The 27,514-nt window shown below is 44.0% G+C and overlaps 1 protein-coding gene across 1 annotated transcript in view; it reads right to left on the bottom strand.

Moving 5' to 3' along the window:
- Positions 1-27,514, bottom strand: part of SMNDC1 (survival motor neuron domain containing 1) — a 759,314-nt gene that overhangs the window by 564,031 nt on the left and 167,769 nt on the right. Inside the window, exon 2 of the mRNA XM_044055698.1 lies at positions 17,981-18,123. Within this exon, the coding sequence (XP_043911633.1) occupies positions 17,981-18,123 (143 nt within the window). The remainder of the gene's footprint in view (positions 1-17,980; positions 18,124-27,514) is intronic.

Raw genomic sequence — 27,514 nt, 5'->3', positions numbered from 1 at the left:
TGCCATTAAAGCTTTGCTTGGCAGGTGTAGGGGGAAGTCATTGTGTCTGTTTTCTAAAAGACTGATCTATCTTCTCCACCTCTTGGGGTTGGTGCTTGCCACTGTCTGGCTCTGAAAGATCCTTGAGGTTGCCCTCTGCCCCTTGGGTGCCTGTATCTGCCCCTTTGAGGTCTGTCCGTGGCTGGAAAGGACCAAATTTTTGAAGGCCAGATTCTGCTGAAACGTGGAGGCTGTACCTGCAGGAAATCTTTCACGGTTTGCATTGATTTCGCTTTTTCCTCCATTTTCTTTAGCACCTCCTCAGCTTTAACACCAAACAATACATCTTTTTGAAGAGGTGCATCTAACAATTTAGCTTTGACATGATCTGGTAAGGTTTGCTCTTTGAGCCAAGCATGCCTACGTATAACAGACCCCGTAACAGCAGCTCTACATGAGGCCTCTAAAGCATCAAAACCACACTGCAAGGTATGTTTACCCACTTGCTCTGCACCATGCAACAAATCCTGCAACTCTTTTAAATCTGGTTGTTCTGGTTGTGTCATCTTGCTTTTCAGCTGAGATATCAAAAACTGTTGATACTTTAACATATGGAACTGACTAGAGTCAGGAACCCGGTAATACCTGTCTGGTTTATCAGGAGCTGGAGGCAAAGAATCAGGATTAAGGCTGGCTTCTGTGTACACATCATCCAATATATCTAAAACAGGAGGGATAACCAGAGGCCTATGCTGGGGGAGCAGAAGAAATTCCCTGAGCCTTTTCTTGGAATCTGAGTAATCTTGGCCTTCCCAGTGAAAGTGTTCCCTCAATGTATGCAGTGTTTCCCCAAAAGAGAAGTCCTCAGGGGGGGGAGACCGAGGGAATAGACTCCTCTGCATCAGAGTCTTCGAATGGAGAATAGGCATAATCCTGGTCCTCAGATAGTTCTCTGAGTAATCTTGGCCTTCCCAGTGAAAGTGTTCCCTCAATGTATGCAGTGTTTCCCCAAAAGAGAAGTCCTCAGGGGGGGGGACCGAGGGAATAGACTCCTCTGCATCAGAGTCTTCGAATGGAGAATAGGCATAATCCTGGTCCTCAGATAGTTCTGAAGTAATAGAAGCTTGATCTGAGGAAGGGTAGTCTTCCTCTAATCTGGGCCTTTTGTCAGAGGGGGGTTGAGAACCCCTGATAAGAGTAATCAAATCCTCAGCCATTTTAAGCATCTGTTTTTTTAGGCATGGCGCCTTGAGAGGGGGTCTGAGGAACCTGTTTTTTTTTTTTTTTTTTTTTTTGGTTTTCATGGCTGCTTTAGATTTTGGAGAAGGAGGAAGGCCTGAAGACCCCTTGAGAAATGGCAGGCCTGTCTAAATTCTGAGTTTCCCCGCCAGGAGTGGCGTCGGGATCTGTAGTAGGAATGGGGGCTGAGGAGCCTGCGACCTCGGGTACTGAAGACACCGGTAATGCATTGTCATCGGTACTCAGGGGCTGCGTAGGCGCCTCGCTGAGTACCAGAGAACCGGTAGTAGGCCTTAGCGTGGTTTCAGTAGGTAGTGCGGACCTCGTATGTCGGTCCTTATCTTTGCGTCTTTTACTCAAAACTGGAGTCGGAGTATCCGATGACATAATATAATTAAATTTTTTGCCAAAAAAGTGAAGGGTGAACTCCGCCCGACGCTTAATAGTGCACTTATTGAATCGAGCACAAAAACGGCAGGCCGAGACGTCGTGGTCTAGGCCTAAGCAAGGTATACAGAAAGAGTGGAAATCCTTATGCGGTATTTGCTTCCCACATGAAATGCAATTATTAACTTTGTCTGACATCGGTCTAAGGCAAGAAAAGTTTCCCCAACGGGGTACTTGGCTTTCAAGAAGACTTCGGCTGAAATACTTTCGTAAATCTCAGGAGCTGGCCGACCGGCACTTGCGAACTGCTTCTGCTTCGGGCACCACGCGGCAAGAAAGACTGAAGAAAATGGCGTCGGCTGCCTCTCTTATACCCCTGCCGCAATGACGTCGGAGAAGAAGCGACAACAACCGACGCCGGACCTAGACTTTGGAATTCGGCTGACCGAGGACCCTCCTGACGGCAGGATAACCCATCTGTTATGACTGCAGCTGTATGCACGATGAACATCTGCCAGTCAGTTTCAACATCACAGAGTAACATGCAAATCAAACCCATTCCCCCACTCCTTTTAGGTTTTCTTCATTGCTATAAAGTGCTACGGAAAAAGCCACAATATCACTGTAATCCACATCCCATGACAGCTCCAAAGAACAGTTTGGCTACAACATTTACTACCACAGAACTATGCTAGACGATCCCAAATCAGTACCAACTAAATAAACAAATAAATCAATCAATAAATAAATAAAATAGGATGTCACAGCTCTAGACCAGAAAGAAAAATGTTTCAATGAAAACTGCTGCTTTTCAGAACCATTTGTATGTTACAAGATTATTCTTATGAAGTGCAATACAAACTACCAGAGCTCTACTTTGAACCCCAAATACCTGATCCAAGTCAGAGAATTAGTTTGGCTATTTCAAAAAAGCAAATATTTAGAGAGAGCTATGCTGTTAAAACAAATGTTTCAGCTGACAAAACGAAAACAAAACAGTCAGATAAGTACTGCAATTGCAAATACTTTTCTGTAATGAATTTAGAATAGACTCAAGGAGGCACAGAGAAACAGAGACATATAGACAGACACATACCATCACAGACATGCATAAAGATAAACGGTCATTAACTAAAATTTCTGAAAAGTAATATAGTCCACTACATTCACTAGACAACACCAAGAAACAAAACATCTTTTAAAATTAAATACAGGACATGTTTTAAGAGCAGTAATGCCCTCCAGCAGGGTATTAGAGGGAAGTAATGGACTTTCCATGGGTGGGGAGGCTCCATGTCTACAGAGTCTGACCTCTTAATGCCTTATGGGAGCCATTTAATTCATTATACTGTCCACTCTAGAAAGTGTCAGTTCTTATCTGTATGCCTACACATGCACAGACACACTATTCCAGACATCGCTATGTAAATGTATTTACAGACATACATGAAAATGTGTAACTACACATGCATTATATTTACATAGACTTATACATGCATAACTAACATCTATACATGTACTATATATATATATATATATATATATATATATATATATATATATATATATACACACGACAGTATACACAATGTATATTATATGCATCTTATATGCATTGACTATTTTACACATGTGTATGTTTCCAATGTATGCACTAGATCTAAATGCTGTGTCCCCATTTACACTGCAATGCATAAATACAGCTACATACCGCCATTGTCATTTTTTGTCTTGTCTGTACATACCTACATTCACCAGGCAAGACAATGCTTTTAATTCACATACAAGGCAAAACTTAACCTAACCAGTATGTGCTGGTAACTTCACGTGTGTGCTCATGCACATCTACACGCACACACACACACACGCGTGCGCACACACTTTTAAATTCATTCTCTTGTTCCACTGAGCAGTATTTAGCACTAATTTACTTTCCATCTGTTATTCTGCACTTTCCATTTTATCAGACGAAACATATTTTAACCAACAAGAAATGGAACATGAGGTGGTAGTGTTTTACAACTTAGTTATGACATTCTCCACTCTTTTTACAGCAAAAACATGCACTGGAGTTTTTATTTATTACTTAGCAATGCTGAAACTATGGATAAAAGCCACAGAGCTTGACAGGTACTACTTTCAAGGTGTCAATTGGCTGCATTTCTCAGCTGTTCTGAAAGTCATCATAAAGTACAGTTTTGTACCTACCATAAATGTAGATGTCCGAACAGGATAGCATCTGCAGTCCTTACAAATGGGTTGTCCTGTCGTCAGGCAGCCCTACGGTCGGCCGGATTCCAAAGTCTGGGTCTGGCCTCGGCTGGTGTCGCACTTCACCCGACGTCATCTCTGCTGGTCTTCGGGTATAAAGGCATCAGCCGACGCCATTTTCCTCAGTGTTTCTTGCCCCAGATGCACGTTGCCCTCTTGGAAAGCGAAAATTTTGGGTAAATGCCAATGTTTCCAAAAAAGTAGAAGGCAAACACAAAAAATAAGCATGTATGTACATATATACAAACAAATACACCATAAGAGATCCCCCCCAGCTAGCTATTAGGTGGGTAAATACCCTAGGAGTACCACAGAGGGGAAGGAGGGTGGGTAATCCTGACTGCAGATGCTATCCTGTTCGGACATCTACATTTATGGTAGGCACAAAACTGTACTATGTCCTTCAAGGATGCATCTGCAGTCCTTACAAATGGGTAGAATACCATAGCCAAACTAGGGGAGGAGGAAGAAGAATTATGGTGTAGTCAGGATCCCTTGCAAAACAGCAGTGGCAAACCCTGCTCGGGATCTAGAGTATAGAGGTAAGTTATAATGCTTGGCAAATGTATGCACGGAGGTCCAAGTAGCCGCCTCAATAATGTCCTTGGTAGCCACTCCTCGTAAGAAAGCTGTGGTAGTGGCTGTAGCCCTTGTAGAATGAGGCCTTATGTTCTGTGGAATTTGCTTTCCATGGTAGGAGTAACAGAATCTTATGCAATTTCCTATCCACTTGGAGATTGTCTGTTTGGAAATTGCTTTTTCTTCCCTTCCTGTTGCATAAGCTACTAGAAGCTGGTCAGTTTTTCTATTGCCCTTGGTTCTGTCCAGGTAGTAGCGCAATTGTCTATGTACATCCAAGGTATGCAGCAGTCTTTCCCCCCTGTTCTGTGGATTGGGAAAGAAGGTAGGTAGGTGGATTGCCTGGTTTAGAGACACTCTGGATACCACCTTAGACATAAATGTAGGATTAGTTCTCATGGACACTCTATCTTGATGGAAGATTAGGAAGGGTTGTACTGCCATTAAAGCCTGTAGTTCCGAAACCCTTCTTGCTGAAGTAACTGCCAGTAGGAAAGCAGTTTTCCAGGATAGGTGTTGAAGATCTGCTGTTGCTGCTGGTTCGAATGGAGGGAGTGTCAATTTTTCTAGCACAAAGTTCAAGTCCCATGCTGGTAATGGTGGTTTCCTAGGAGGTTTTACATTCTTAATTCCTCTGAGGAACTGCCTGAGTAGAGGATGTGAGAAGACAGGGGGATCAAAGCTGTATTCTGCAGAAATAGCTGATGCATGTATCTTGATGGAGGAATAGGACAGGCCTGTATGGAGAAGCTCTGCCAAATACTCCAGGATGTTGGCAATATCTATCTTTGACACATCTTTCCCTCTTTCAGTACTCCAAATGACAAACCTTTTCCATTTTCCTGCATAGTTCCTTCTTGTTGAAGGTCTGCGGGCCTCAAGGATAATGCCTTTAACCCTTTGGGATAAATCTGGGTTAGTTGCTCTTATGTAATGTTCCAGGCAGTCAGTTGCAGAGTTTTCAAGTTTGGATGCAGGATGTTGTAGTCGCTCTGAGTTAACATCAAAGGAATCAGGGGTAGAGTCCACGTTTCCCCCCCGAGACATGCTCCTCAGCAATGGATACCAATGTTGTCTTGGCCAATTTGGAGCTATCAGAATTATCCTTGGACGTTCCTCTTTGATTTTCAGTAGTACCTTGTGAATCAAAGGAAGAGGTGGAAATGCATATGCTGTCAGGCCTTTCCAACTGAAGGATAGAGAGTCCACCTTCCAAGCAAGTGGGTGGTATGTCCTTGTGCAGAATTTCTTGAGCTGGTGATTGAGTGGGGATGCGAATAGGTCTATTTGTGGCATTCCCCATTTCTTTGTGATGGCCTTGAAGATGTCCGGGTGTAGCATCCATTCGTGAGCATCCGAGGTAGTTCTGCTTAACATGTCTGCTAGGATGTTTTCTTTTCCCGGTACAAATATTGCCTGTAACTGAATGTCGTAGCTCAGAGCCATATTCCATAGGTCCAAAGCCATTCGGCATAGGGGGTATGAATGAGTGCCTCCCTGTTTGTTGATGTACCACATGACTGTGGTGTTGTCTGTCCTTATCATCAATTGGCCTTCTTTGAGGAATGGTCTGAAATTCTGGATTGCTAGTTTTACTGCCAGCATTTCTTTTTGATTTATGTGCAGGTGCAGCTGATCTGGAGTCCATAAGCCTTGAATGCACTTGTCCAGCATGTGGGCCCCCCAACCTAGGTCTGAGGCGTCCGTTGTGATGGTTTGGCTTGTTTGAATGTTGTGGAAGGACAAACCTGGGTTTGACTGGCATGCCTGAGCCCACCATAGGAACTCTTGTTTCAGGCATGGGATTAGTGGTATTTCGGTTTCTAAGCTGTGCCTGTGTTGAGACCATAAATTCTTTAGGTACCACTGTAGCTTTCTCATATGCAGTCTGGCATGGGGACCAGGATTATGCAGGATGCCATGAAGCCCAAGGCCTGCAGTACTTTCCTTGCTGTTAGTTTGTTCTGCTTTGTTAATGCCAAGAAGTAAAGAGGAAGTTGTTCTTGTTTTTCTGCAGTTAGGAATGCCATCTGTTTTACTGTGTCCAATTCTGCACCCAAGAATGTTCTTGTTTGGGATGGTATCAGTCTTGACTTTTTTAAAATGACTGTGTATCCCAGGGCTTGTAGTAAGCAAATGACTCTTTGTAAGTCTTGTGTCAGCTTGCTTTTGTTGTCCGCTTGTATCAGGCAGTCGTCCAGGTATGGATAAATTTGGATTCCCTGTAGCCTGCAATGAGCTATTACTTATGCCAGGCATTTCGTGAACACTCTGGGTGCAGTAGATAAGCCAAAGGGCAATGCTGAGAATTGATAATGCTCTGATCCTGCAAGAAATCTGAGGTATCTTCTGCAATTTGGTCGTATGGGGACGTGCAGGTATGCCTCCTTGAGATCTAGAGTTACCAGCCAACACTCCTTGCCCAGCATGGGAAGAAGTTGCTGTAGGGTCAGCATTTTGAATTTTGGAACAATGATGAATGTGTTTAAAGCGGACAGGTCGAGAATAGGTCTCCAACTTTTCTCTTTTCTTGGTACTAGGAAGAGTCTGGAGTAAAATCCCTTGCCCTGTTCTGTAGGTGGTACCCTTTCCACAGCTCTCATCTTTGTTAATTGAGCTATTTGTTTTAGAGCTTCTGTCTTTTGATTTGGTGGTAGGTTTGACATTCCTCTTTTTACTGGTAAGGTGTGGAAATGAAACCTGTAGCCTTGGTCTATAGTTTGCAAAGTCCACTTGTCTCTTGTGATATAGTGCCAATTTTTTGAAAATAAGGCTAACTTTCCGCCTAAGGGTGCTGCTATTTGTTCCCTGGTAGGCGGTGTCAGAGCCAAGTCACTGTGATTGTCCTGTTGCAGTGGTAGTGGTTGTATCTGTGCCTCGTTTGCTATTGCCTTGCCACTGGCGTCCCCTGTAGGCACCTCCTCTGGATTGATTTCTGCCTCTGGAACGTCTATTCCTGCCTCTCTGAGATTTAGAGGAGTCTGGAAAGGATCAATTCTTGGAAGGCCAGTTCCTGCTAAACCTTGGGGGCTGAACCTGCAAGAAATCTTTAACTGTTTGTACAGATTTTGCCTTCTCTTCCATTTTCTTCATTACTTGTTGGGCAGGAGAACCAAATAGACTGACCTTATCCATAGGAGCATCTAATAGCTTTGCTTTAACATGATCCGGCAAGACCTGTTCTTTCAACCATGCATGCCTTCTTATAAATGTGCCAGTCATGGCTGATCTAAAGGAAGCCTCCAGTGCATCATAGCCACATTTTAAAGAATGGTTACTAACCTGCTGAATGTTATTCACCATTTCTAAAACATATTTCTTATCTAAGGAATCATCAGAGGACAGTTTCTTAGTTAACTGATCAAGCATAAACTCTTGGTATTGGATCATATGAAACTGACAGTTCAAAGCTCTAGCTGAGAGAGTAGCAGAGGTGTATACTTTTTTACCCCATCTCTCTAAGGACCTGGATTCCCTTTCTGAAGGGAGAGGGTTTTTTGCTGAGGTCGAAGATACTGCCTTAGGCCCCTGGGAGATAGTCTCAGGATCTGCAAGAGGAGCCTTGTATAAGTGGTGATGAGTGTCCGGTACCCTGTAAAACCTATCGGGCTTGGCAGGGGCAGGAGGTAAAGTATCAGGAGCAGTGCAAGCATCATTAAATGCATCACCCACAACAGGAAGAACTGGAGGTATAGCTAAGGGCCTATGTTGCGGTAAGTGTAGAAAGGTCCTAAGCCTTTTTCTTGAATCTGAGAAATCTTGTCCCTGCCATTGGAATTGCTCTCTCATGGCATGTAAGGTTTCCCCAAAGGAAAATTCCTCTGGTGGAGAGGCAGAAGGGATAGATTCTTCAGCATCGGAATCAAGTAGAAAAGGGAGCCTCTGGATGGTCTGTATTGTCTGTATCATCAGAAGAGTTATCTGAGGACACTGGCTCAGGGGGCTCTGCTCTAGGTCTCTTTTCTGGAGGTTGAGAGGCCCTGTCTGGGTGAGATTGGGATCCCCTTATTAAAGAGATGAGATCCTCTGCCAGAGTTAGCATTTGGGAACTGGAACTGGGCCTGTGAGAGGGGGGCTTAACAGGCACAGACTTAGCAGTTTTGGCTGCTTTAGCCCTGGCAAAGGCCTTTATAGACATGGCTGCAGGAGGCCTAGCAGCACCACGTGCTGGGGTAGAGACATCCAAAGGGATGGTGTCCGATAATTCTAGAGGATCCACATTAGTAGGCAAAGTTTCAGAGGCCGATTCAACTAGGGTAGCAGGGGCCTCGGTAGTAGTCATGGATTCAGCTGAAGATTGACCCGTTTGCTCGGTTTCGGCCGAAACCGAGACACTCGCGGTTTGCTTAACCGTGGTTTCGGCCGAAACCACGGACCGCGAGTGTCGGTCCTTTTCTTTGCGTTTCTTAACAATTTGAGTAGTCAGAGGATCCGACGGCATAATGTACGCAAAATCTGAGCCGAAAAACTGTTCAGCAAACTCCGACCGACGCCTAAGCGTTCGTCGGTTGAAGGAAGCACAGGCTAAACAGGCTGCTACGTCGTGGTCTGGGCCTAAACAAGGTAAGCAGTAAGAGTGGAAATCTTTATGAGGTATTTGTTTCCCACAAGTTAAACAGTTGTTCACTTTTTCTGACATCGGCTGAGGCAAGAAAGAGTCCCCAACGGGGTACTTAGCTTTTAGAAGTCTTCGAAGTAGTATTCGGTAGTAGTAATCTCTGGATCTGACCGACCGGCACTTGCGAACAGCTTCTGCTTGGCCACGCGGCAAGAAAGACTGAGGAAAATGGCGTTGGCTGATGCCTTTATACCCAAAGACCAGCAGAGATGACGTCGGGTGAAGTGCGACACCAGCCGAGGCCATACCCAGACTTTGGAATCCGTCCGACCGAAGGGCTGCCTGATGACAGGACAACCCATTTGTAAGGACTGCAGATGCATCCTTGAAGGACATCAGCTATAAAATCATTTCTCAGCTGTTCTGAAAGTCATCATAACAGCTATAAAATCATATTAGTTGGGTACACTACTTTACTGACAGGATTACTGTGCTGGTAAAGCAGCTTCAGAGTGGAGTGATTTGACACGAGTTTGTGCCGATTTTTTTTTTTTTTTTTTTTTTTTAATGACAATTTACACAGCCATACTGGCCAGGTGGCAACGTCTTTTTCCTATGTGCTTTTTGCCACTGACTGCCAACCATCAAGCCCCCTCATACTGGTTATGAGAATATTCATCTCCCTGCCAATTATTGTTCCTGGTTTGAGGCGATAGCCAGTCAGAATAGGAAATTATCCAGGCAACCATGGAGTTTGTGCCTTCCCTGACACTGGATGCAAGAAAAAGTTTCTACTTTTAGGTTCTCACCCTGCCCACATCATTGGGGTCAGCCTACTGTATTATTTCCACTTGTGAGCTCCTATCAACACAATAATGAGGGCTATGGTCACTAGCCTAGTACCCCAAGTCCATGGCCTCAACAGCTGTAGCTTCATCACATGGATGTGGTAAAGCAAACAATCATTGCCTCCTTCCAGGGTAAGTGAGCCAGTACTATCTGTTCACTCCCCCCCCCCCCCCCACCAGCTCTTCTGGTGCCTCAGTCACCATTAAAACTGGGTCATCAGGGTTGCTTGTCAGAGCTTCATTACAGCCCCACAGATGGGGCCCGTTTTACATGTGCTCAAGCTTGGGCTATTGTTTGGTCATAGTGACATATTTCTTCCATACAAGAACAATGTGTTCACTTGAAATATAGTACCTTAAGCACCTGAGACTGCTGCACCTTTGAGACAAAGAAATACTTTTTCTCTAATTTAAGGTTTGCGCTTTTTCCAAGCTGCAGTGCCTTAGACTGGGAATATATTAGTAAAAGGAGATGAAGTCTACTACATAGGGGGATACTGGTGTGTGTGTGTGTGTGTGTGTGTGTGTGTGTGTGTGTGTGTGTGTGTGTGTGTGGTCCTTCACAAAGAATGATTGTGTGTCACTTTTGGTGGACTTGCAAAAAAACAACAAAAAAAAAGCTGCTAAGCTGTACGCAGATGAATTTAGCTGCTTTGTGTACTTGTATCGCATGTTTTAATTAAATAAGTCGTGCAGTTTTTATAAGCCACAGCAATGGCAGAAGATATAAACAGAAATTTACCAAGGTCACTGGGTATAGATATCTTCTAGATTTGTCCAAAATGCAATGCCAAGTATGTCAAGAACATGGGAACCGAAAATTCTGACTTTTGTAAAGATGAGGACATCATTGAGTAGATTTTTTTCTGCAGTCCGATCTAATGCTCTGGGCAAATGACAAGGCCCAAATACTTATGTCAAAAAACAAAGATAAAACACATTTTTACTTATTAAATGAAAGTAGCACAATAGTGGTGAGATGTAAATGAATGCAGTATATCCAACAGACAGTGAGAATAGTACAGTTGTGTACCTACCATAAATGTAGATGTTCGAGTGTATTCACTGTTGCAGTCATTACACTTGGGTTATCCTGCTGGCAGGCGACTCACAGTCGGCCTGAGTTCCAAAGTCTTGGTCCGGTGTGGGTTGCTATCGCCTCGTCCCTGACGTCAGTGCGCCAGGAGTATAAAAGATGCAACAGACGCCATTTTCGTCAGTTTTTCTTGCCCCAGATGTCAGGTGCTCCCAGATAGGAAGGCTGGAAAGATAAAATTATGCCAAAAAACAAGCATGTATTACTATAAACATTTCCTTCATCTACAAGCAAATACACCACATAGGTTGTATAGAGTTGAGAAGTACAGAAAAAAGTCCCAGCAATGAAAAGGGGGATGGTGGGTGGATAACCTGGACTGCAACAGTGAATACACTCTAACATCTACATTTATGGTAGGTACACAACTGTACTATGTTCATCGTGTTTCACTGCTGCAGTCATTACACTTGGGTAGAATCCCAAAGCTGAGGTTGGGCGGCTGGGTCTAAATTGGATTTGGAGAGGCTACCAGGCCCTGCAGAACTGCAGTGGCAAAGCCTGCTCTGGATTTAGAGTAGAGAGGTAAGTGGTAGTGCTTGGTGAAAGTGTGCACTGAGCTCCAGGTTGCAGCTTCTAAAATGTCTTTGGTTGGTACTACTCTGAGAAAAGCTGCTGAAGTAGCAGCTGCTCTGGTAGAATGTGGCCTAATGTCCTTAGGCACTGATTTGCCATGTTTTGCGTAACAGAAGCGGATGCAGTGTCCTATCCATTTTGAAATTGTCTGTTTTGTAATAGGCTTTCCTTGTGATCCTGCAGCATAGGCTACAAACAGTTGCTCAGTTTTTCTGAAAGCTTTTGTTTTGTCCAAGTAGAATCATAGCTGTCTGTGTATATCCAAAGCATGCAGAAGTCTTTCCCCTTTATTCTGGGGATTTGGGTAGAAAGTTGGTAAATGAATGGTTTGGTTCAAGGCCACACTGGAGACCACTTTTGGCATGAATGTTGGGTTTGTCCTAAGAGAAACCCTGTCCTGATGAAAAATGATGAAAGGTTCCACAGCCATTAATGCCTGTAACTCTGAGACTCTTCTTGCTGAAGTTATTGCTAGGAGCAGAGCAGTTTTCCATGATAAGAATTTGAGATCAGCTGTGCTGGCTGGTTCAAAAGGAGGCAGTGTGAGTTTTTCTAAAACAAAATTGAGATCCCAAGTTGGTACTGGTGCTCTCCTTGGGGGTCTTATATTTTTTGCCCCTCTGAAGTACTGTCTTAGTAGACGATGTGAAAAAATAGGAGGTTCTGTATTGTAATGAGCTGAAATGGCAGAGGCATGGATTTTAATTGATGAGAAAGATAGGCCTTTGTCCAGCATCTCAGTTAGGTATTGTAAAATCTGAGGTATATTTGGGACAAGTGGTTCGAGCCCTTGTGCCTGGTTCCAAGCACAGAATCTCTTCCATTTTTCTGCGTAAGATTTCCTAGTGCTGGGCCTCCTGGCTTCTAAAATGATGTCCATAACAGCTTTAGAGAGCGGTGCAGTCTGAGTGGCTACATAATCTGCCATGCTGCCAGATTTAACATTCTGAGTTGACTGTGCAGAATCTGATTGTTTTGTTGGGTCAGAAGATGAGGAATTTGAGGTAGAAGCCAAGCTGGGCCTTGAGACAAGCTCTTTAGGATTGGGTACCAGTGCTGGCGTGGCCAGTCTGGGGCAATCAGGATTATTTTTGGCCTTTTCTTGTCTGACTTTTAGGAGCACCTTGGTAATAAGAGGCATCGGAGGGAAGGCATAGACTGTCAGGCCTTTCCAGCTGAATGATGGAGCATCCCACTTTCCATGCTTGAGAGTGACAAGTTCTTGTGCAGAATTTCTGTATTTGGTAATTGTGAGGGGAGGCAAGAAGATCTATGTCTGGGCGTCCCCATTTCCTCGTTATCATGCTGAACACCTATGGATTTAGTTTCCATTCGTGAGGATCCATGAGATTTCTGCTTAGTTCGTCATTTTTTGTTCCTGGCAGGAATTGTGCCTGCAGATGTACTTGATAGGTCAAGTGCTGTGTTCCACAAAGTCATGGCTTGTCTGCATAGGGGGTAGGAATGTGTGCATCCTTACTTGTTTATATACCACATAACTGTGGTATTGTCCGTCTTTATTAATAGTTGTCCTGGATGTAGTAGGTCCTTGAAAGCTGTCAGGTCATTCTGTACAGCTAGCATCTCTTTTTGATTGATGTGAAGATGCATTTGTTCCTTCGGCCTCGTGCCCTGAATACATTTTCCTGCCATATGTGCCCCTCAGGCATAATCCGATGCATCCGTTGTTATTGTCTGCCTGGCTGTGGGTAAGATGAAAGGCTGCCCTTGTTGTGGTGACAGGCCTGGGACCACCATCGAAACTTCTGTTGTAGGCAGGGAATTAAAGTTATGATTGTCTCCAGGCTGTGACAATGCTGAGTCCAAACACTTTTTAGATACCATTGTAGTTTCCTCATATGCAGTTTTGCACATGGAATTAGTAGTTTGCAGGATGCCATGAAGCCCAAGGCCTGCAGAATTTTTCTTGCAGGGAGCTGGGTTTATGTTGCCATCATTTGAAAGTAATGAGTCAGTTGCCTTTGTTTGTCTGGCGTGAGATAAGCCATCGGGGCAATTGTATTTAAGCTTACACCCAGGAATATTATCTCTTGAGAGGGCACTAGTTTTGATTTCTTTTCGTTTAATGTGTACCCTAGGCAAACTAGTAATCTTTTTACAAACGCCAGATGCTTTAGAAGAATATCCTTGCTCTCTGCTTGAATAAGGCAGTCGTCCAAGTAGGGATATATTTGAATTCCTTTTTGTCTGCAAAATGCAATTACTGGTGCCAGGCATTTTGTGAACACCCTGGGCGCAGTAGATAAGCCAACGGGCAGTGCAGAGAATTGGTAATGCATTGAGCCTGCTATGAATCTGAGGTATCTTCTACAAGATTGTCTGAATGGGACATGCAGGTATGCCTCCTTGAGGTCCAAAGTAACTAGCCAAGCCTTCTTGCCCAGCATGGGCAGAAGTTGCTGTAGTGTTAACATTTTGAATTTTGGAACATCCAAGAAAGTATTTAGGATTGACAGGTCCAGTATTGGTCTCCAGGCTTTGTCCTTTCTGGGTACTAAGAATAGTCCTGAGTAAAATCCTTGTCCATGTTCCTGCTGTGGAATTGAATAGCTCCCATGTCCATAAGAGCAGCAATCTGTTTTTGCGCCTCTGCCCATTGGTTTTGTGGCAGGTCTGGCATACCTTTTGATTTTAGAAGCGTGTGAAAGTGGAACCTGTAACCCTGAGAAACAATATTCAGTACCCATTTGCCCTGAGTGATTATGTGCCAATTTTTTGAGAAAAGTGCTAGCTTTCCCTCTAGGAGTGCTGCCAAAAGGTAAGTGCTTGGCATCTGTAGAGGGAAGTCATTGGGACTGTTTCCTATAAGGCTGTGATTTGTCTTCCCCTCCTTTGGGGGCTGAAGCACCCCATTGTTTAGGTCTGTAGCAGCCTTGGGGCTGAGATCTGCCTCTTGGGTGCCTCTTTGTGGCCTGTCTGACACTGGAAAGGACCAATTGTTTGAAGGCCAGTTTCTGCTACATCTAGGTGGTTGAACCTGTAAGAAATCCTTCACAGTTTCCGTTGATTTTGCTTTATCCTCCATTTTCTTTAACACCTCTTCTGCCTTAACACCAAAAAACGTGTCATGCTGTAGTGGAGCATCCAATAATTTTAAATTTAACATGGTCAGGTAAACTTTGTTCTTTCAACCAACAAGCATGCCTTCGAATAACAGAGCCTGTAACTGCGGCTCTACAAGAAGCCTCTAATGAATCAAAACCACATTGCAGAGTATTGCTTTCCCACTTGTTCAATTGCATGCAATAAATCCTGCATTTCCTTACTGTCAGGACTTTCTGAATTTGAAACCATTTTCTGTTTTAACAATGACATGAAGTACTGTTGATATTTAAGCATGTGAAACTGGCAATTTAAAGCCCTTACAGCTAAAGTAGCATAAGTGTAAACTTTTTTCCCCCATCTGTCCAGAGCTCTGGAATCCCTATCCGAGGGGACAGGATTTTTAGCAGTGGAAGCCTTAACCCCTTTAGGACCCTGGGAAATTGTTTCTGGGTCTGCAGCGGGGTTTTTGTAAATAAATTTATGAGAGTCAGGGACCCTGTAGTACCTGACTGGCTTGACTGGTGCAGGGGGTAAAGAATCAGGAGACAGACTGGATTCAGAGAAAGTATCAACAACAATATCAAGCACAGGGGGGATAGCCAGGCGCCTGTGCTGAGGCAATAAAAGGAAGTCTCTGAGCCTTTTCTTGGATTCTGAATAATCCTGGCTCTCCCAATGGAAATGCTCCCTTCATGGTGTGCAGGGTTTCCCCAAAAGAATAATCCTCAGGCGGAGAGGCTGAAGGTATAGACTCTTCTGCATCAGAGTCCTCGCAGGGAGGGAGAGAATATCCCTGATCAGAAGAGGAATCAGAGGAAATAGAAACCTGGTCAGAGGAATCATAGTCAGTGTCTTGCCTAGGCCTTTTGTCAGGAGGGGGATGGGAACCCCTGATTAAAGTAATTAGATCTTCGGCCATTCTAAGCATCGGTTTCTTTGGCATGGATGACTGTTCAGGAGAATGCTGTACTTGTTTCCTTGTCTTTAATGGTGTTTTTGACTTTGCCTTGGCTACTGTAGTGGGCTTAATTGTAAGCTGTGAAGGTCTGAATACACCCTCAGAAGCCGCTTGATTTTCCACAAGCCTCAGTGTCTCCACGTGGCTGTCAGTTACGGCCTGTGGCTCTGAGGTAGCGGGTGTCAGGGGCTGCAAAAGCGCCTCACTGAGAACGGCCTAGAAGAGGCTTCGTCGTCGGTTTTGGACCTCGGATGCCTGTCCTTTTCTATGCGTTTTTTATAAATTCCAGTCGTCGGTTGTTCCGACGGCATTATGTAATTAAACCTTCGGCCAAAATAATGTAAAGCAAAATCAGACAGACATTTAATAGTGCGTTTATTGAATCTAGCACAAAACCGACAACTGGTAACATCGTGGTCAGGGCCTAGGCAAGGAATACAGTAAGTGTGAAAGTCCTTATGAGGTATTTGCTTCCCACAAGAAATACAATTATTAACTTTTACTGACATCGGTCTGGAGCAAGAAAAAGTTTCCCCAACGGGGTACTTAGCTTTATTGAAGACTTCGGTTCTGAAACTCGATTTCGAAAATCTCAGGAGTCGGCCGACCGGCACTTGCGAACTGCTTTTGCTTCGGGCACCGTGCTGCAAGAAAAACTGAAGAAAATGGCGTCTGTTGCATCTTTTATACCCCCTGGCACACTGACGTCAGGGAAGAGGAGACAGCAACCGACGCCGGACCAAGACTTTGGAACTCGGGCCGACTGCGGGTCGCCTGCCAGCAGGATAACCCAAGTGTAATGACTGCAACAGTGAAACACGATGAACATCTGACTGATACAACCATTACCTATGCATGATGCCCTGAATATTCACGGGCTACCCCTAGAAACAGGCATAACTAGAGACTTGCAAAAGTAAAAAATAAAATGTTCTTAGCTCTTCACAGACAATTCCAAACAAAATACATAAAAATGCTTGAATAACTAAATCTGTTATAATACTTAGTTACACGAAACACAGTTGGTTCAGAATTGCCTCCCAGCTAAGTTTCATATGGAAAATGAAAGCTGAAATGTCCGATTCAAGAAGGAAAAAGAAAGTTACAAAGGCCTGTGCTGGTGTGGTACACTGGGATAAGGTCTTGGCAATAGACCAGGTGACTCAATCTGAACGGTCTCTGACCCCTGAAGATGCATACAGGGAGGACCAGCATGCCTACTCTTGGGGGTGTTGCAAAATCAGCCATGGAATCCCCTGTTAGAGACTGGAGAGAGTCTCCCCGACCACAGCACTGGCTGCTCAAGTAGCAAGGGGAAGTGCAGGATCAAGCTGACATGGGTGATAATAAAGGTGTAATGCTTGCTCTGTCCAGTTATGAGCTTCTTTCCTACAAAAATCACTATCTGTGAATGTGATACTCACTACTCAACTCTCACTGATGGAGGAAGTGTCCGCCTTAGAGGTCTAAGACTGTGGACCACTCTCACCTTTAGAGAGGGAACACCTGTAGGTTTACAGCAAATTCAGCCACTCCCTTTGGATCGTCAGAATGCCTGTAGAGAGGGGAACCTGGCTGCCTTAGGGGATAAAGACCATGAAGAAGGATGGCTTACCTGCAGGATTCAATTGAGAATCGCCTCTTTACATAAGGGTTGACGAGAAGAACTGCAGTATGGAGACTTGAGGGGAGCAGCATGGGGGCCATAAAAAGATCCAAAAAAAGGTCAAATGAATATACAGCTGTTACTTCATCTACTTCATGAATTCTGATCATATGTGGACAAATATAATGAAACCAAAACACAAAACTGTCAGCCTCAGCTGACAACAGGTTTTTGCTCATCAGTCAAGCTTTAGGATCAGGTCTTTGCTCATCTGTCAAGCTTTAGGATGAAGAATAAACAAATTTAACTTAGTAGACAATAGGTTTGTTTTTGGCTTTACAGTTCTAAAATGGGAAGGACAGTGCCTGCATCTAAGTATATCAGTATAATGCACCATACAAACATGCAAACCATACAACTGACCTGTACAGATGTTTATCTAGCAAGCCAGCTGATAAGCCAAGAAAAAAAATAAAAATGAAAAACAAAATGAAAATAATGAAACAAATTTGCTACACAGAACGCATTACAATCTGACAAACAGTTACATATTTCAGATGTTATACTTTAAACAATGGCTAGAAAAACAAAACTGGCAAGACCACTGCACAGAGTGCTTTCAGTTCCCCCAACAAACAAAAGAGCATGACTTTAAACTATTAGGGTACCTGCAAAAAATAAACTACAGACTAAGTATATAAGAATACTATAACTAGTATCTTTATGATTACAATCTCCCACACATATTAAAGTGAAGAGAAAACCTTACCATTGTTGTGTATACTATCATGAAAGGGTTAGAGGGTTCTACACTTACTGTCCATCTTCATTCCATACAGCCATACACTGATCTCCAACCTCCCAAGTAATGCTGGGCTCAGCTGTAGCAGAACTGTCTGAACTGGCTTTAGCTACAGTAGGTTGTGATGACAGTAGGTCTTTTGTTAATTCTATAACTTCCTAATAAAAGAAAATATGCAAGGTGATTACATAATAAATTGGAAACTTTCATCAACATATTTCACAATGCTAATGCTTTCTGACTGAGTAGTAATCTTCTTGCTTTTTAAGCTTTACCTTAATTTTACATTCTCCCTGTCTCTGTTTTAGTTCTTTGTGGTTGTCTCTCACCTTGGAATTGACAAGATTGCAAACAAGCCCTTTTAGTATCAACAGTAGCATTATTTCCTGAAAATTATACTACCAAATTGAAAATGTGAAGCAAGTATACTAATAATCACATTGTGGCTTGTTTTGCTGTTGGAAAGAAAGGACAGAAAAGTCAACACACTTGTCTCTCTATCCAATGAGGGGTAGCAGAAAGCTGAAGCCTGTATTGGAAAGCCACGAGCTTAAGGCAGGAGTCAATTCAGGAGAGGATGCTAGTCCTTTTAGGAGATGGTCACAAGTGAGGAGATATGAAACAAACCTACCAATTCACATTTTTGCATGTCTTTTTAATGTGGGAAGAAAAAGGAGCACACAACAAAATCTCATTTGTACAGAAGGATATGCAAAGCTGCCTCTGCACAGAAGGTACCCAACAAGAAACAGACCACCTTATATTATCATAAGTTTCTTTTTGCCAGTTTAGTAGAAACTCAGCTAGTAATGGCACTGGAATTTTTTTTTTTGCAACCAAATACTGCAGTACGACTAAAAAGGACAGCTTTGTTTTCTCCAGCCATCTAAGCTATTCAATTCCACATTTCCATGGCTTAGACACAAAAGTTTGCAGCCAAGCCATCTTTAAAGCTCAACTATGATTCATTCAAACAAGTACACTTTGTATGCTTCATTGCTGTAGACTAATACAGCTTTGACTATGACCCAGACAAATGGTACTGACTTAGGATCATGGGTGTCTGCTGGAGTGGGTAGGAAGGGCATGTCTAGCCTCAGAAGACAGAGAAAGAACAGGGCCAACTTAAGTTACAATCCCTTGGATGAAAGGTGGTGAAATGTTGGGGGTGGGGTGGGGAAACTGTTTGGCTCCCGAATGTGGTAAGTCTGCCTCAGCAGGTGCACAGTAAAATGCACGTGCATGAAAAGGTATAGGGAACCTCTGACCAAAAAGGGACTGTCTGCAAGAAAAGCATCTTCACTGTTGGCATGACAGGGTACAGGCACATCCTATGGCTGCCTGAATTAAAGGCCCCTTCAGAGTTGGGGATGGCTAAGAAAAAAAAAAAGCACATTTGTATAAACAAATTTAAAATGTAAACATTAATTTGTAAAAGGATGATCCCAGTATATTCTCTTCAGATCTTTCTGCTCCATCTTAGGTTGGCAACAAAAGAGAAGAAAAAATACCGCAATCATGTTCTTTAAACATTATTTACATACCAGACTGACATACAAGCCATTCCTATTGTTACTTCTGCCTAATCTAAAAGCCTCTCAAGGACCGATACAACTGATAACAATTCTCATCCACTTCTCCTCGTGGCTGAAAATTCATGTAACACAGTACGAATTGCAGGAGGAGTCATTACTGGGCACACTGCGGGTGCTGCGAGGAGCATTTCTGGCCAACAGAGTGAAACAATACTAATTTCATGAACTTTAAGCGAATTTACAATTATGAGAAATTAAAAACGACTGAAAACAGGGCAGAAGGTCCTTGACAATACCACATTGTTGAGGGCAGTATTACACCCCCCTTAATAAACGTTAAAATTCATGAACTACATATGTATGTATAACACGTACGTCTCCTTTCATGTGCTCCCATGATAACTTTTGACCTGCACGTCCCCTGTCAGCAATGCAGGGTGAACCCCTCATACCCTTCCCTCGGAAAATGGCAAGCTTGCCATCAGCCACTTGTAACTTTCTATTTTAAGTTTTTTTGGTCTATTAAAATGTGTCAAACCTACAGTTTCCATCTACAATATGTAGATAACTCCTACTATACTAGAAATCAGTAACATTACCGGCATTTTCTGAACCTATATACAAAGTTAAAGGTGCAACAATTACAAATAAAGGACGAGAAATACATAAGCAACTGATGCTATTTATAAACACCATATAGCATGACATTTAGTTGTTTTTTCACTGAATGATGTACCAAAAACCTATACAATTCATAAACACAGGTACATTATGGGGTAAAGATGTTATATGCAGTCTTGTTCAACTGTTTAGCCATAATACCCTCTACATGGAATGCACATTATGTACATACAAACTGGTCCCAATGGAGCAAAGACATGGAACACCAACTGAGTATACTGACATTTCATTGCAAGCCTGTCGTTGCAGTAATCCCGCCCTTCCCCTACTAGTATGCTTCTGAGTAAACACAGCTGAGCAGCAGATCGCAGCCACAGTATTATAAATCACTCCTTTGCTTGGCTGGCAAAATTCCTACTGCAAAACGAGTGCTGTATCAAACAGGAAACCCTGCTACTACTACTACCACCATCCCAACTTTCCCCACCCACCCCATGTGGTAAAAGTACTGAGCTCTCTTACGAATGGAAGTTCGAAGAGCACCGGATTCCCTAATCATCACAGTAGTAAAAATCTTAGTTCTGCCCTCATGTCTAGTGATTTTTATGAATCTCTTATAGGCATGACTGCAGAGCACAGTATAACAGGGAAGAGCAATTTAGTACGGTATATTACTATTCGTCTCAGACTGCCCCAAGGTGTGCTGCCATGCTACACAGCACTCCCCCTGTCAAAATTACCAGCTTAAAACAAGACACCACTGTGTACTATGAGCACTTGTACGCCATTTATAAAAACTGAAGGGCTTCAGTATGCTGCTCTTCACTGCCACACTGTCAATGAATCTAGGTGATGAACACTATGAATCTAGGTGATGAACACTAGTGTACTAAACAGAATGTTAAGACTGCAATTAGAAACTGCACATGCACAGTACAGCAAAGCATGTTTGTATGGTTTGCTGACGTGTGCAGGTTTCTGGCAATTCAATGATGTCTGCCCTATTTACTTGCACAGTATACTATGTAAAAATTACAACATAACTTACTCAAATGAGTGAAGCAACATAGGTGCTGTGACTAAGAAATGGCTCATATCCAGACTACTCAGGTAAAAGTATAAACTGGTTCAGCATGCAAAAAACATTAGCATAGCAGAAACAGTGGGAAATGTAGTACAGATGGTTCACCCAAACCAGCTACACTTTGACCTAGTAGTGCATGGACCTAGTCATCACGGCAAATTTCATGGAGACACCCACAACTTTCTTATGGTGTACCTAGCCAAACTACTAATCACTTGTCATGGACAATCATCTCTACCATGTCATATATAGGATTTCAAGGAATGCAAATTTCACTTTTACCCTTAGATACTACAGTGTGTGTTGCTTTAAATATTCTAGCCACACCGACTTTCCAGCCAAGAGAAGATACAGTACAGGTAACCCAAGTTATCAGTCTCAAGGATCTTTATCAAATTTACAGATGTGTTAATTCAGCACAAAAACCATATTTGGATCTACAGAATATAAAAGGAAAAGTACAGTTGTGTACCTACCATAAATGTAGAAGTTCGAGTGTATTCACTGTTGCAGTCATTACACTTGGGTTATCCTGCTGGCAGGCTACCCGCAGTCGGCCTGAATTCCAAAGTCCTGGTCCGACGTCGGTTGCCGTCGCCTCTTCCCCGACGTCAGTGCGCCAGGGGTATAAAAGATGCAGCAGACGCCATTTTCTTCGGTTTTTCTTGCCCCAGATGTCAGGTGCCCCCAAAAGGGTAGGCTGTCCCCATCCAAAAATTTGTTTAGTGGGGGAAATAAAAGGGGCGGATTGGACCAAGTACCCGCACAAATTTCATATAGCAGCTTGGAATGAAAAGCTATAGAAGTAGCCATAGCTCTGGTAGAATGAGCTTTGATAGATGTTGTAAGTTGCTTATTAAGAAGAATAAGCCTGAGTTATGCAATCTCTGATCCATTTTGAGATAGTAGCTTTGTGATGGTTTGGCCCAATTTATTATCTGAGAAGGACACAAACAACTGGTCTGACTTAGTTGCTGAGTCCTGTCTAAATAGAAGCTAATTGCCTGTGAACATCCAATTTATGAAGAGTGTATTCTGCTTCATTGGAGAATTTTGGGAAGAAAACTGGTAGCTCTAGAGATTGTTGAGACAGAACTAGAACAGACCTTTGGGACAAAGGATGGATTAGGCCTAAGTGATACTCTATCCTTGTGGAAAATCAAGTCGGTGGCTTAATAGACAGGGCTTGAAGCTCTGAAACTCTTCTTGCAGAAGTAATTGCAACTAAGAAGGCAGTTTTCCAAGACAGATATTTTAACTCACATGTAGCAGCCGGTTCGAAGGGGAGATGTTAATGCGAAGCACCAAATCAAGATCCCATGGAGGTGCAGGATGAAAATTGGGGTCTTAATAGGCGCACCTTTGATGAAAGTTTTGCATAGTCTGCTGCTCATCAAAGGAGGATCCATGGATTCGTGGAATTTAGAGATAGCCGCTAGTTGGACTTTAATAGTTGAGACAGAAGATCCTGATTAAACAGGGATGTTAAAATTTCAAGACCTCTGGGACAGGAGCAGTGATAGGGTCTAAGCCCTTGAGTTGAGCCCAGATAGCAAACCTCTTCCACTTACTGAGGTACAATTTGTTAGTGGTGGGTTTGTGGGCAAGATAAAATGTGAACAATTTCCCGGGTCTAGTGTGTGCCTTCTAACTAAAGTCGGAAGTGGAGGAGCCAAGCTGTCAATTTCAAAGATTGAAGGGACTGATGCCATGTCCCGACTGATGGATTAACAAGTCCCGAATTAGGTCTAAAGTCCACCGATCGTCCACTGCATGCTTCTTCAGGTAGGGAAACCATACCTGACCCGGCCAGTATGGGGCAGTCAGTATCATTGAAGACCCCAGTTGAGAAGCTTTTGAATAACTTTGGGAAGAAGGGAATTGGAGGAAAGGCATAAAGTAGCCCTGTTGGCCAAGGTTGTGCTAGAGCATCCATGGCTGGTATTTCCTGATGTGGGATCAAGGAGAAGAACCTTTGGCACTTGGTGTTTAGTGGAGTTGCAAATAGGTCGCAGCAGGCGCCCCCATCTCCCGAAAACCTGAGCTGCTACTTTTGGTTTAGAGACCACTCGTGAGGAGAGAGAATTGTCCTGCTCAATTTGTCTGCCAATATATTTGACTTTCCCGGGATGTGGGTCGCTACCAAGAAGCGGTTGGTAGCTACAGCCCATTCCCACACTCTCATGGCCTCTCTGCAAAGGGGGTATGATCTGGTCCCTCCTTGTTTGTTCAGATACCAAACCACCGACATGTTGTCTGTGTGGATGGCGATGATGCCCTGAGGAAGAAACTTGTGTAAGGCTTGTAGGGATAGAAGTACAGCCCTCATCTCCAACACGTTGATGTGGAGAAGAGCTTCGTCTGGAAGCCAGGAGCCCTGAACTAGCCTGCCCAGACAATGCCCCCCCCACCCTATCTGGGAGGCATCTGTCGTCAGGGTAACCACTGGAGAGGGGAGAACAAAGGGTTTTCCTTGATTCAAATTGGATGTCTGAAGCCACCAGCGAAGGTCCCTTTTGCATATTTCCGTAATCATGATGGGATGAATGAGGGGAAGACCCTAAAAGGACCATTGAGTTGACAAGAGCCACTGAAGAATCCTCATGTGTAATCTTGCCAGAGGAACTAAAAGAACCGTGGCAGACATTGAGCCTAAAACTTGTAGAACCATCCTGGCTGGGGCTTTGGATCTCGAGATCAGAGCTTGAACTTGGCCCTGTAAAGTTTGGATCCTTTCGGCAGGAAGAAAGACGCGGATCAAACTAGAGTCTATCTCTGCTCCTATAAACTTTATGCTGAGAGGGCAGCAAGACAGACTTTGACCAATTGAATGTAATCCCCGGGGAAATCCCAGGGAGATGGTGGCTTTGAGGTTGTCCATTAGTAGATGCCTGGTGGTGCCAGTCAGGAGCCAGTCGTCCAGATAGGGAAACACTTGGAATCCAAGACTTCTCAGGTGGGGCGTCACTACTGCCAAACACTTGGTGAACACCCTGGGGCTGTGGTGAGACCAAAGGGCAGAGCAAAATTGGTAATGACTGACTCCCAGGCTGGAGCGCAGATACCTCCTGGACGCCTGATGTATCGGTATGTGATAATAGGCGTCCTTGAGGTCTATGGAGCACATCCAAACATCCTTCTCCAACAATGGGAGAATGGATTGTAACGTGACCATTCGAATTTGGATTTCGGGGAAATTGGTTCAGTCTGCTGAGATCCAATATTGGTCTCAGGTCCCCTGTCTTTTGGCACTAAAAAGAACCTGGAGTAATTTCCTGATCCGATCTGGTCTGTGGGGACCGGTTGGATGACTCCTTTTCTAGCAGCTTTAAAGCTTCTGGCTGCCATTTCCCTTTGACTGGGTGGTGGGTCCGGGATTCTTTTGGACGGTGGGGAGTATGTGAATGGGATGGTGTAACCTCCGGCAATGATCCGAAGCACCCATCTGTCCTGAGTGATTGACTCCCAGGCTTTTAGGTGCTTGGCAAACGACACCCGACTGGCTCCGAGCAGCACAGCCGGGCAATCCCTCATGACGTGTGGGAGGCTGAAGAGCCACGAAAGGACTCGCGGTCTCCAGAATTGCGGGCCCTCTGCCTCTGGGCGCGTCTCCCTGAAAAATTTCCCGCCTCTGCCTCTGGAAGGGAATCTTCCTGCTGTTGGGAGAAAACTTCAGATTTGAACCACATTTTCCCACCTCCTTTAGCCTTGGGTAAGGCCGAAGGGAGTGGAATAACGGCACCTCGGCAGATAAAGTTTTTCCCTCTTGCTCACAGCGGTAAGGGTGTCTTTAACCTTGGGTCCAAACAATGAGGACCCATCAAAGGGAGCGCGAAGGAAGACTTGAAGGCCTCCAAAACTGACAAAGGAGCCAGGCTTGTCTCCGTGAGCCACGCCTGTGCCTGCGCTCTACCGCCCTTGGCCGCATAGGAAATGAGCCTCATGGACGAGTTAGAAATTGCGTAAGGATAGCCAACTGAGAGCTAACCGACTGGGCTAGCTGCTCAGGTAGGTTACCGAGGAATCTGACAACTCCTTGACCAGATCCCTCTGAAGCCTGGTAAATGTGCCAAATAATTCAGAGACCTTAAAGTAAAGGCCGCTGAAGTCATGCTTCCGTACCTGTCCATACTCCTAGACTCCTTATTAGGAGGATGGAGGCGTTAAGCCTCTGCCAGTCCTGTTGTGTAGCAGATGCCACCACCATGGCATCTACAGCAGCCTTTGTATGGAGCTCTCCTTGGAGGTCTTATTTTTTCTGAGAACTGCTTAGAGTGGAGGAGAAATAGGTGGGTCCGTATTGTAATGAGCTGAAATGGCAGAGGCATGGATCTTAATTGATGAGAAGGATAGGCCTTTGTCCAGCATCTCAGTTAGGTATTGCAAAATCTGAGGAATATTTGGTTCAAGCGAGTCAATTCCCTGGTTCCAAGCACAGAATCTCTTCCATTTTTCTGCATAAGATTTTCTGGTGCTGGACCTCCTGGCCTCCAAAATAACATCCATAACTGCTTTAGAGAGGTGTGTTCTGAATGATTACATTATCCGCCATGCAGCCAGATTTAGGGTTCTGAGTTGGCTGTGCAGGATCAGATTGTTCTGTTGGGTCAGCAAATGACGTATTAGAGGCAATGTCCAGGCTGGGCCTTGAGACAAGCTGTTTAGGATTGGGTACCAGTGCTGGCGTGGCCAGTCTGGGGCAATCAGTATCACTTTTGGCTTCTCTTGTCTGACCTTTAGGAGCACCTTGGAGAGGAGAGGCAGAGGAGGGAAGGCATATACTGTAAGGGTTTTCCAGCTGAATGAAAGGGCATCCACTTTCCATGCTTGCTTGTGATAAATCCGAGTGCAGAATCTCTGTAGCTGGCAGTTGTGAGGGGAAGTGAATAGATCTATGTCTGGGCATCCCCATTTCCCTGTTATCATGTTGAAAATTTGTGGATCCAGTTTCCACTCGTGAGGATCCATGAGGTTTCTGCTTAGTTCGTCGGCCAAAGTATTTGTCTTTCGTGGCAGGAATTGTACTTGCAGATGTACTTGATAAGTCAATGCTGTGTTCCACAAAGTCATGGCTTGCCTGCAGAGGGGGTAGGAATGTGTGCCCCCTTGCTTGTTTATGTACCACATGACTGTAGTATTGTCCGTCTTTATCAGTAGTTGTCCTGGATGAAGTAGGTCCTTGAAGGCTGTCAGGGCATTTTGTACAGCTAGCATCTCTTTTTGATTGATATGAAGATGCATTTGGTTTGTGGGCCATGTGCCCCGAATACATTTTCCTGCCATGTGCGACCCCAAGCATAATCTGATGCATCTGTTGTTAGTGTCCGCCTGGCAGTGGGTAAGGTGAATGGCTGTCCCTTATTGTGGTGACAGGCCCGTGCCCACCATTGAAATTCCTGTTGCAGGCATGCAATGAGAGTAATTACTGTTTCCAGGCTGTGGCAATGTTGAGTCCAAACACTTTTTAGATACCATTGTAGTTTCCTCATATGCAGTCTTGCATATGGAATTAGTAGAATGCAGGATGCCATGTGGCCCAGAGCCTGCAGAATTTTTCTTGCAGATAACTGGGTCTTTGTTGCCATGTCTTTGAAGTAAGAAGTCAGATGCCTTTCTTTGTCTGGCGTGAGATAAGCCATCTGGGCAGATGTATTTAAGCTTGCACCCAGGAATATTATCTCTTGAGAGGGTACTAGTTTTGATTTCTTTTAGTTTACTGTGTACCCTAGGCAAATTAGTAATCTTTTTACAAACGACAGATGCTGTAAGTAGAATATCTTTGTCCTTTGCTTGAATAAGGCAGTTGTCCAAGTAAGGGTATATTTGAATTCCTCTTTGTCTGCAAAATGCAATTACTGGTGCCAGGCATTTTGTGAAGACCATGGGCACAGTAGATAAGCCAAAAATCAGTGCAGAGAACTGGTAGTGCAGTGAGCCAGCTATGAATCTGAGGTATCTTCTGCAAGATTGTCTGATTGGGATATGCAGGTATGCCTTACAAGCCAAGCCTTCTTTGTCCAGCATAGGCAGAAGCTGCTGTAGAGTCAACATTTTGAATTTTGGGACGTCCAGGAAAGTATTTAGAAAAGACAGGCCCAGAATTGGTCTCCAGGCTTTGTCCTTTCTTGGTACGAAGAAAAGTCTCGAGTAAAATCCTTGTCCCTGCACTTGTTGTGGCACTGGCTGAATAGCCCCCATGTCCATGAGAGATGAAACTTGTTTTTGTGCCTCTTGCCATTGATTGCGTGGCAGGTCTGGCATACCTTTTGCCTTTGGAAGGTGTGAAAGTGGAACCTGTAGCCCTGAGAG

The sequence above is a fragment of the Protopterus annectens genome, chromosome 14.part0 (assembly GCF_019279795.1).
Source record: "Protopterus annectens isolate FY-2018-M chromosome 14.part0, PAN1.0, whole genome shotgun sequence".
NCBI lineage: Eukaryota > Metazoa > Chordata > Ceratodontiformes > Protopteridae > Protopterus > Protopterus annectens.
The sequence above is the reverse complement of the archived record's forward strand: the minus strand, read 5'-3'. Positions and strand labels throughout refer to the sequence as shown.